This window comes from Chiloscyllium plagiosum, chromosome 24, assembly GCF_004010195.1.
Source record: "Chiloscyllium plagiosum isolate BGI_BamShark_2017 chromosome 24, ASM401019v2, whole genome shotgun sequence".
NCBI classification, from domain to species: domain Eukaryota; kingdom Metazoa; phylum Chordata; class Chondrichthyes; order Orectolobiformes; family Hemiscylliidae; genus Chiloscyllium; species Chiloscyllium plagiosum.
In genome coordinates, this window is record NC_057733.1 from 47856019 (window position 1) to 47867418 (window position 11400).

General features: G+C 43.0%; 1 protein-coding gene across 3 annotated transcripts; it reads right to left on the reverse strand.

The window, feature by feature from the left end:
* Window positions 1–1355: 1355 nt before the first annotated feature.
* alyref (Aly/REF export factor) lies at window positions 1356–10620 on the reverse strand. Of its 3 annotated transcripts, none has more exons than XM_043715020.1 (6): window positions 10068–10619; window positions 8466–8597; window positions 5300–5447; window positions 4172–4235; window positions 3713–3875; window positions 1356–1610 (listed from the first exon to the last, which is right to left on the reverse strand). In XM_043715020.1, the coding sequence occupies exons 1-6, from the start codon at window positions 10341–10343 to the stop codon at window positions 1596–1598; spliced, it is 798 nt and encodes a 265-aa protein (XP_043570955.1). In that variant the 5' UTR covers window positions 10344–10619; the 3' UTR covers window positions 1356–1595. The 3 variants fall into 3 exon arrangements, with proteins under 3 accessions (XP_043570955.1, XP_043570956.1, XP_043570957.1); XM_043715021.1 differs by lacking the exon at window positions 10068–10619 and adding an exon at window positions 8983–9994; XM_043715022.1 differs by lacking the exon at window positions 8466–8597 and having other exon boundaries at window positions 10068–10620.
* Between the last annotated feature and the right edge of the window lie 780 nt (window positions 10621–11400).

The following is an 11400-nucleotide window of genomic DNA, read 5'->3' on the forward strand; positions in this document are numbered from 1 at the left end:
TTTTAGCTGGAATGAGCAAGTATCATAGTTAGCACATTTACCAGCGTAAGCTTGTGAATTTGTCACATGTTTCATTTCCAATCCTTCCAAATAGAAAATGCTGGAAATACCTCTGTTGAATACTGTGTTTCAGAAATCCTCTGCTTTTTTGCCAAGGCAAACAATTGCCAAGTGATTAAACAGTGACGGTGTAAGAACTCAATTCCCCAGTGAGTCAAGTGCTTGGAGGACATGGGGGCAGTTTATGACCCAAATATTTTGGCAAAATAGATTATAAGTTCTAAACTTAATGAGTAAAATAATATGCAACTGATCTCCTGCCAAGTGGGAGACACTGGGGTTAACTAAATCAACTTCAGCCATTTTGCAGGTTGAGTTACTGCAGACATCTTGAAGTGTACATAGATTTCAGAACAAGAGAACACTAACATACCAATAAATGATGGAAATACTACGCTGTAATATATGGTACAGATCAATCAAAAAGCAGTTTGAGTACAAATACTTCATAAAGTTCTTCAAATGATACAACTTGCATTCAAAACAAACTTAAGAAAAGGATACACCTTTTTGCTGATGGTTTATCAGTGAGGATATCTTGCATATGAATACTGATTCTCTGTCTATACCCAAAATGAGGCAAATTGGACAGATTATAACACATTTAGAAAATGGTTGGTGCTTTCAGCTTTACGGAGGAATCAAACCAGGTCTAACTTTATCCAGCATCAACCTGCTAGAGACCAATTAAACCCCCCCCCCATACAGATCAGGTACATGAAATACGAAAGCCCATGTATTCCAAGAAAAAAAAGTTATTTCAAGAACAAAACGTAACCAGCTAATTTTAAAAATCTGTAGTTGTCGTGCTCCAACAAAAATGATCCTGACATTTAAAAAAGGTGAGCATTGGCAAGTTAATATAGAAACATCAACATACGTAATGAAAACCCCAGGAGTACTCTCTGGGTATGTTGCATTTATACATTTGAAAGGTTTTGATGCTGAAGTTTCTACAATTCATCAGAGTGCAAGATTCAAGTTAGAAACGGATGTTCAAACAATGATCAATGAAATGAACTCAAGTTTAAATACCCATGTTCTTATCACACTTGAACATTAGTATTCTGACAAATTCCAGATTTAGCTTGACTAACTGGTTCCAATATATCAAAAACCCCTTGTTAGCAAATTTAGTGTTAACTGGATAACTAACCAAATCTTTAGCCAAACACCATATTTCACTGCCTAACATCCAAATATTACAAAGATGCATCTTACATTAAGCTGTTACAGCAACTTTAATTCATAGATGGCCCTCCAAATTGCATAATGAGACAAGAAAGCCAGATACATTCAGTTAACAATGCGCATTTATTTCATGGTCTGGCTGGGCAAGTCCATCCTCCCATGAAGACATGCAACCAATAAAACGTATCCCAAAATGAAAACATTCAGTACAAAACAGGACTGTGACTTAAAAAGTTACATATATTTAAAAACCTATTTCACGGAGTTACTAGACTACATTGTTCATGTCCCTCCCACAAGGAAAAAAAAAAAATCAGCCACTGGCGAGTCAATTTCAAGGTCACTTAACTTGTGTCCATCTGAAAGAAATGAAACAATTACATGTTCAGCATATCAATTTTAAGACAAATATTAAAAAAGCTTCCAGACTGTTCAGCTGGACCCACACAACAGTTTGCAGTAAATCACAATTTTTATTTAATCATATAGACAGAATATCTGAAAATTTACAAGCCTCGGCTCCATGAAACAGCAGAGGAACCTTGATCACATCCGAATACCAATTATCCAAGTTTTGGATTATGCAAAGATGATCCCAAGGTCCCGATAGAAACATTATATCAAAGAGGTGTTTCGAACACTGATCGCATCTTCTGTTTACAAAGATTAAAAGTGAACTCTGCTTACTGGAATGCTGCAGAGAACAGTCCTGGTCATCGATGGGAGCCCAGGCACTGTGTCCAAATGACTGACCGCTGGCCTCCTCTCTCCCCCCACACTTTCCCGGGAGTACTACACAGGGGTGCATCCTAAACCACCCCTCTTCCCCAGATAATCTATCCAATATTGTCCTGTACAGGGTAAAGGTGGAACATGTCAAATCGTTGCAGTAAAAAGTTGTGTGGGGAGGGTTTGGACGGGGCTGTGGGAGGCAGGGGCTCAGGTGTTGTGTGCTGCTGCCTAGTCTCCTGAATGGGGAGCAGACTTAACTGCTTGATGTGTTAATCCCATTGAACTGATGTTGGGGGTCAGGGAGGTTTCAGCAATGCTGCAGGTCCCTTACACACAAGGGTGTGTCTGCTCAGAAACCCGGACAGAAGAGGGAGTAAGGCAGGCAGAGCGAGGAAAAAGGAAACTTCAGAAAACACCCGAGGCCCTAGAAGAGAGGCATTGAATCCATTAACCAAATAATTATCTGAACGAAATAGTGCCAGCCCATCTTGTTCAGAAAAATGAGGTTCCTCTGTACATGGTACAACTAGCTCATGCCCCTGCCTCCACTCCAAAGTATATCAGCTTGCGAAGCTAGTTACCAGATGCACTGAACTGGTTATGCCAGAGGTTCCTTATAAACAATAAAGGCATGCCAAGTTACTTTTTAAAAACAGAATCCCTGCTGACTTGGTTGTTAATGCCTTATCTGCTCAGCTACACAACTTTTATCTTACCTTTCATTTCCACATGCCAAATCAATTCAACGACCTTTCCTCACGCTATTCATATTCATCACAAAATTAATTCTATCCAAAAGTACACAACTTAAAATACAATTTTTCACCCCATAAACTTCAATCTGCTACACATTTCTTCCAGTAATCCTGAAACAGGCTTTACTAACAAAGGGGTGGCTCAAAAACAAACCATCTCCCACCCCAGAATATTCAACTTCTCTTTCATGTACACTGGATTATGATTCCTGAAGAAGGGCTTATGCCCGAAACGTCGATTCTCCTGTTCCTTGGATGCTGCCTGACCTGCTGCGCTTTTCCAGCAACACATTTTTAGCACTGGATTATCTACCCAATGTAGTGCACCGTCTGTTTCAATCCATTTTCTAAACTCTTCAGTTCAGCTTCAAAATCTCCCAAATAAAAGCATACAAGAAATTAAAGTACACTACACGTGAGATATAGTTGATTCACAGCTTTTCACAAAGTCTCATCACTGCCACTTTCAAGTCAAACATTTTGCATTCTCAAATATAATAAGTGAAGGCCTTTCCACCAAGCTTTCCGATGCCAGATAATAGATTTGCTCCCATAACCGTTAGTCCAACCTCAACCATATTTTTCTCTGAGGGATCACTCTTCAATTTCCTCTGAATTGTGACAATTTCTACTCCACTTATATATAGCCAAGTGGCACTCCCCCCCAAGCAAGCAGCACACACCAATTAAACCCCGGGAGCCTCAGTGCGTATGGTGCAATTGATCAGCACAGCCAGTGATTTCAATTATTTTATAAAAAACAAGATAGACCGCCTAAACATAATACAGGTGGGACTCTTAGGGACAGATTTAAATCACACCAATAACAGAGTTGAAGGAGGGCTTTTGCCTGAAACGTCTATTTTCCTGCTCCTCGGATGCTGCCTGACCTGCTGTGCACCATTCTAATCTTAACTGTACAATGAAGTGTTACAAATCCCAGGCTGCTTCAATAATAGAGACACCGGACTCACCCTGGCATTATAAGCATCCAATTGGGCATCCAGTTCTTCTGCTGATAGCTGCTGCCTTGGATTCCTTCCCCCACGACCTCTCCCACCTCTGTTGCTGCCTCTGGATCGCCTGCTTCCACCTCCAAAAGCACTACCACGAGATCGGTTTAATCCTCTGTTTCCACTACAATAATGGAAATGAAAAACAAGTGAAACACGTTAAAACTGTCACTCCAAAAAACCAACTTGACAGTGCTAACTCAGTAGGAGAAAGTGAGGACTGCAGATGCTGAAGAAGTGCTTATGCCCGAAATGTCGATTCTCCTGCTCCTTGGATGCTGCCTGACCTGCTGTGCTTTTCCAGCAACACTTTTTCAGTGCTAACTCAGTGCCTTCCTTATAATTTTAAACTCACGCAAATGTCATATCATAAAAATCCAAAGTGTAACAAAGGTAGCGATCAAGAGAAAAAAAACTCACCTGACAAGTGGTCTCCTTTGGGCATCAATTTGTGAGGTAACCAGTTGAATGTTCATTGGTCGTCCTTTACCCCACAAGGAGACAGAAACAAAATTTCTCAGTTGGCAATTTTAACAGTGAACAAAGAACAAAGTAAAATCAGACCATTTACAGAAAAGCTATATTTTCAGGGAGTCTGATTCGAGCAGTATTGTTGCTCGCTATAGTACACAATCATTTCACAGATAATTAGGAACAGACAATAAATGTCAGCCTTACTGGTGGCACTCACATTCAACAAATTATATTTAAAAAGTTACTAGGTCACAGAGATCGCTCCATTTTAATTTTTGAGGGTAAAATTCACGCATCACTGACCAGGCCAACATTTGTGGCCCATTCCCAAATCCCCTTGAACTGAGTGTCTTATGAAATCCTATCAAAGGGCAGCTAACAGTCAGTCATTGTTATGGGACTGGGATCACATGTAGCCAGATGTAAAGATGGCAGATTTCCTTCCCTAGAAAAATGATATAGTGAACAGGATGGCTTTTTACAATAATTGACAGAGGTGAGTAGTGAGACATCTGTGATTAAGCAGCCCAGGCAATTAACAAACCCAAGAGAAGTAGCTACAAAGCTAGGAGATTAAAACGTTAGCATTTAGAGGCAACAAATCAACACTCAACTTCAGCTGTTCAGGTGAAAGCAAAAATAAAGATGCTAAACAGGAAGTTCTTTTCCCCCAACCCGAAAGGTAACCCAGAATGTTGCTGGTATGTGTGCCCACCATCGCAAGTGTACATTTGTGTCGATATGGGAATCAAAATGCAAGGAAAATGTGGACTGAGCTGCATTAATCAGTTAATTGCAACTTGCACGAAGACAGTTAAATCCTGAAAGTATACACTGAGGGAGACCTGGAAGAAGAATGATTGAATAATTGTTGTGTTGCACCTTGAACAGAATAATGCTTTACATGTTTTTATAACATTTATAACAGCATACATCTGTAAATTTCACTATGTGAAGGTGTTTTCAGGATTGATGTGTTGTTAAGCTAATAACTTTAAGTTAAATTCAACTTGTTAAGTTACAATCTTGTTTTATTCAATTCACAAGGATTCTATCATCCATGTCTAAAATTACCATCTAAAGGTACTCCATTATACTGCTTCATAGCTTTCAGAGCATCTGCTTTTCGCTCAAAGTGTACATCTGCCGTCCCTAGGCTGCGACCCGATCTATCATAATGCACAGCTGCTTTCTTCAATGTCCCAAATTCAGCAAAAAGTTCCTGAAAAATTAAAAACAGCACAATTCAAGTGCTTTACAAAGAGTAGACCGTGCATTGTGTCTCTGGATTAGAGGCACTAACATGACAAAATTTATTCTAATGAACTCAAAATTCTTGATACTAGCTTTCAGCACTTCCTATTCCCTAACCTCTCCTGTTGTATTTCACATTTATCTCAGAATAACTTGTGATTTTAAGGCAGCCAACAAAGGCACAAGAAATGTGTCTTGGTTTTGGCACCCCTCAAATGCCAGTAGATAGTGAACATGCATTTTTTTTTCTGCTAATAGCTCACTCAAGGCGAGTGAATTAAACCACCAGGGATGACTGGGAAGTGTTGACATACAATAATTAGTTTTAAACAAACTACAATAAAAAAAGACTAAAATGTGAACACATGCTGCTCAATAGTTCTGTTTAAGTGACAAAATTCCGAAAGAAAAATCCCTTGCTTATTACAAAAGGAAATGGAGTTTTACGTCATTTGATATCAGCTATGTCAGCTGTTCAATCTGCAGACAACATTAACACTTAACATTGCCAAACATCCCAAGTATTTCACAAATGTTAAATTTTGACATCTCTAACAACATTAGGGCAGGAAACCAAGTGTGGTCAAAGAACTAAGTTTTGGGAGTTTTCTGATATACACAGCAGTTTAAAGAAAACTTCCAGAGTTTAGGGCACTGGTGTGATCAAAATCAAGGATGAAATCATTGTCCAAAATAAAAATCAGAACAGTTCGAAAATCAAAAAAATAAAATGAAGCTCAGAGAATCAGTCTCATGTAGCAGGTATGCAAGAGATTCACAAGCCAATTGTTTAGTATGCAATACCTAAAAGCAGGGGAATGGTTAGCTTCCCTGGATTAGATTATCAACAGTATGGACTGTGCTAATGCCAGCTGTGGTAAACTGGGAAAAATGAAGATGAGAACTGCAGGACAGCTCAGGGCAAAGCAATCAGCCAAGAGCATTCAATTCAACAAATAACATTTAAATCAAGTTTGATTTCTGAAGGCACATTAATGACCCAGACCTGCAGCTACAAGACAAGTTTGAGGTCTGGAGACAATTCAAAATCTGGAAGCGTAATAGTCAGACACCAAATGTCCAAGGACAAGGTGAATAATGTACTGGAATGGTTAAATCAGTACATGAAATTCAACACTATTCAAACGAGATGATGTATTTTGAGGAGGACTGCTCTCCCAAGGGAGAGAAGTAGTAGTTTGATGTAATGCACTTAGAGGAAGCAGAGGAATTTTCAATGGATCAACATATTGTAATCAAACCAAGTTACCTTAAATTGATGTGTTTGCCAAAGTGGGAAGGTTTGTAACCTGCAGATGGGGTGTTGGACATATATTCAAAAGAGCAGCCAAAAAACATGTAACATAATAAAACACGTTCTTCAGGGAGAAGAATGAGGGGGAAAAATAGAATAGCAAGGCCAACTGCTGGTACAGCAGGCAGTGAAGAAAGCTAATAGCATGCTGGCCTTCATAACAAGAGGAATGGAGTATAGAAGCAAAGAGGTTCTTCTGCAGCTGTACAGGGCTCTGGTGAGACCTCACCTGGAATACTGTGTGCAGTTTTGATCTCCAAATTTGAGGAAAGACATTCTGGCTATTGAGGGAATGCAGCGTAGGTTCACGAGGGCAATTCCCGGAAATGCGGGACTCTCTTACCATAAGACATAGGAGCGGCAGTAAGGCCATTCGGCCCATCGAGTCCACTCCCCCATTCAATCATGGCTGATGGGCATTTCAACTCCACTTACCTGCATTCTCCCTGTAGCCCTTAATTCCTTGTGACATCAAGAATTTATCAATTTCTGCCTTGAAGACATTTAGCGTCCCAGCCTCCACTGCACTCTGCGGCAATGAATTCCACAGGCCCACCACTCCCTGGCTGAAGAAATGTCTCCGCATTTCTGTTCTGAATTTACCCCCTCTAATTCTAAGGCTGTGTCCACGGGTCTAGTCTCCTCACCTAACGGAAACAATTTCCTAGCATCCACCCTCTCCAAACCACGTATTATCTTGTAAGTTCCTATTAGATCTCCCCTTAATCTTCTAAACTCCAATGAACACAATCCCAGGATCCTCATATGTTAGACCTACCATTCCAGGGATCAGCTGTGTGAATCTCCGCTGGACACACTCCAGTGCCAGTGTCCTTCCTGAGGTGTGGGGCCCAAAACTGGACACAGTACTCCAAATGGGGCCTAACCAGAGCTTTATAAAGTCTCAGTAGCACAACGGTGCTTTTATATTCCAACCCTCTTGAGATAATTGACAACACTGCATTCGCTTTCTTAATCACGGACTCAACCTGCATGTTTACCTTTAGAGAATCCTCAACTAGCACTCCCAGATCCCTCTGTACTTTGGCTTTACGAATTTTCCCACCGTTTAGAAAGTAGTCCATGCTTACGTTGAAAGATTGCAGCGACTGGGCTTGTATACCCTTGAGTTTAGAAGGCTGAGGGGGGGATCTGATTGAGACGTACAAGATTATTAAAGGATTGGACACTCTGGAGGCAGGAAACATGTTTCCGCTGATGGGTGAGTCCCGAACCAGAGGACAGTTTAAAAATAAGGAGCAGGCCATTTAGAACAGAGTTGAGGAGAAACTACTTCACCTCGACAGTGGTGGGTGTGGAATGCTCTGCCCCAGAAGGCTGTGGAGGCCAAGTCTCTGGATACTTTTAAGAATTGGATAGAGCTCTTAAGGATAATTGAATCAAGGGTTATGGGGATAAGGCAGGAACAGGATACTGATTGAGGATGATCAGCCATGATCATAATGAATGGTGGTGCTGGCTCAAAGTGCAGAATGATCTACTCCTGCACCTATTGTCTATTGCATTACTATTTGAAAATAGGCTCTCACACCATCCTGTTCTATCCCTTGCAGTAAGAGTTCAATTCTACCCAAACTAGAATACCCTAAAACATTTCCAACCCACAATTCAGGACCAGAAAACAGAGTCAACATCCTGCACTTCACTTACCTGAATATCTGCATCAGACACACCAAAGTCTAAGTTGGACACCAAGAGTTTTCCGCCAGTTTCAACACCGCCGCTAGCGCCAAAACCACTGTCAAAAAGGTCATGCTGCCACTTGTCTGGGAGTTGTTTCGGCTATAAGAAAATAGAGATACACCTCGCTGACTTCCTACATTTTGCACCCCAATACATTGGTTAATTCACATGTCCACCCTACCTATCTCAATCCCACCCTACATTTACAACATACATAGGCAAGATTGAATCACTTGCTTTAGCAATTCTCGTGGGAGTTTCATTACACAAGGACACTGACCTTACCTGAAATGGGTTAACTATTTAACATAATGAGTGTATGCAATGAATATAACTTAGTATCTAATTACATCATTTTCACTATGTTCACTAAGTTAGCAACATATAAAGTGCTCCTGTATACACAATGATAGATGAAAATTAAGCACAGAAAATCAGATGCAACTGTTTACTTGGTGAGAAATGAATTCACTTATTATCCTACCACTGTTTCCACAGCACATCTCGAACTAAAGCCTGGATTCCTTCTAATAGCCACTAGCCAGATACTTTGGTGTGAAATTCTCCTCAGCTGGTGGCAGCTTCTCCGGCAGAAACAGCTACAACGCCTCCACCTCTTCCAAGTGGGTGCATTCCATTGTCCACAAATCTTAACAGCGCAAGAGTCCAAAACAAAGAGCATTTTGCATCGGCTGACTTCATTTCAATAGCACGGATTAAGAGTCCTTCAGTAAAAAGAAATCCCATCACTTGCCAGGCAACCCAACCGAGTGTACGAAATGTTCACAGTTTTAATGAAAAGTCCAGAGAAACAAAAGAGGCAGTTCGTTGCAGTCCCGATCACTCCGAAGATGTGAAGGTGCTGTCTGTCGAGAAATGCGGCACAAATCGAACTTTTGACGTGGTAGAAGTGGAAAGGCAGTCCATGCTTTGTAAAAGCGTCCATGTGAAGCACAAAAGGGAGCGAGGGGATGGTTGCTGCCGCAGTGTAGCTGATCCCACGCTCCTCCCCGACATCTTCGTGCTCCGGCCTCGGAGCCGCCATTTTAAGCTCCCGCTGAATTCAGCCGCGGTTCCGCCCGTTAACCGCCTCCAACACACTCCGAGCTTAAAAAAACATTTTACACCGACGTTTTAGAAGAAGGAGGAGGAGGAGGAGGGAGGGTTGGGGAACGAAGAACGAGGGGCGAACCCGCTGCCGGCCTCCTGGGTAGAAATGGCGAGGCGTTTGCAATCCTTCCTCGATTCGTCGACGTTTCCGTGGGACAGGGGAAAAAAAAACTCGCGGCCAACGAGGGCCCGGGGGGTTGTTTTAAAATTAACGGGAAGAGATTTTTTTGTAAAATTAAAAAAAAATCTACAACGGCTCCAATATGGCGCCGCTCGGTTCAAAATTCAAACCGATCGTTTTTATTTTTTAAAAAATGCACTTTTTCGGAAGAAAAAAAAGGCAAAATAAAAATCTACAATGATTTGTTTTTCCTTTCTCTCTCTCAGGATTTAAATGAAACACATTTTTTTCCCCTATCATTCCTGTTTTTTTTTGTTAAAACCGCGGTCGCTTCCTACCCTGCTGTACGGAGCCGGTCGGTTTCTTCCCCGGATTGCACTCTGTCTGTTGCGCATGAGGCCTACAGCCAGGGCTCCCGCCCCAACTCCACCGCCACCGCGGCCTCCCGCTGCTCCTCGGCCGGCTAGGCCGCCCCCGCCGCCTCGGCCTGCTCCGCGGCCCATGCCGCCTCCTCCACCTCCGCCGCGGGCACCTCTGCCTCCGCGGCCGCCCGGGCTTTTCTGTCGGTTCAGTTTGATGATATCGTCCAGGGACATGTCGAGTTTGTCGCCCATTTTTTGTTTGTTTTCCTTCTCTCTCAATAAAACTTTTATCCCGCCCCGCGCGCGCACACACACACACAACAACCGCCTCTTCACGACGGAGGGCTCTGCTTTCGATTAATCGACAGGGAAAAAAAAAGATGGAGATGAAAAGCGTATTTTTTTTTCCTCAAAAAAGAACAAAACAAATCGATTGCGACGTTTCTTTATTGTTGAAGCGCTCCGTTGTGCCGCACTCGCCAACACAGTAATGGCGGCTTTAAGGACAAGAGAGGGCGGGAGGGGAAGGGCCGGCGCGAAAGTCGCCCACTGCGCACGCGCCGCCCGCCTCGGCCGGGTCACAATCGCGCTCGTCACCGCCAATACCGTCCGGGGGACGCGCCCAATGAACGTGCAGGGCGGGAAGGAAGGGCGTGGCCAGGATGGGTCCATTCACAGAAACTGCGGGCGTGCAGGACTCCCCCGCTCCCGCGCCGTCGCCCTGGTGATGGCGCGCACTGACGTCATGCAGAACATGATACCTCCCTGGGAGAAGCATTCGTTCATTGAGAAACACGCGGAACTCCCATAGGGGATGGGAGGGGGGATTTTTATTGGGGGTGAGGTTTAGAGTCATAGAGATGTACAGCATGGGAACAGACCCTTCGGTCCAACCCGTCCATGCCGACCCAATCTAGTCCCACCTGCCAGCACTCGACCCATATCCCTCCAAACCCTTCCTATTCACATACCCATCCAGATGCCTCTTAAATGTTGCAATTGTGCCAGCCTCCACCACATCCTCTGGCAGCTCATTCCATTCACGTACCACCCTCTGTGAAAAAGTTGCCTCTTAGGTCTCTTTTATATCTTTCCCCTCTCACCCTAAACCTATGCCCACTAGTTTGTTGGGGGGATTTATGGAGGGGAACGTGGAGGAGGGTTGTGTGGGTGAGATTTGTGGAGAATTTGTGTGGACAGAAGATTTGTGTGGAGGGATATGGGAGAGATTTGTGAGAGGGGCTTGTAGGGGCAGGGATTTGTGGAGGGGTGGAGATTTGAGTGGGGGCATTTGTGGAGGGAGGATTTG

Bases quoted from the DNA above. Each gene is read 5' to 3' on its own strand.
- alyref (XM_043715020.1), bottom strand. From the start codon at position 10,343: ATGGGCGACAAACTCGACATGTCCCTGGACGATATCATCAAACTGAAC. The intron at 8,598-10,067 runs GTAGGAAGCGAC...ATTTTCTTATAG, and splicing joins GACCGGCTCCGTACAGCAGG to CCGAAACAACTCCCAGACAA. The intron at 4,236-5,299 runs GTAATTTTAGAC...TGTGGGGTAAAG, and splicing joins TAATGGAGTACCTTTAGATG to GACGACCAATGAACATTCAA.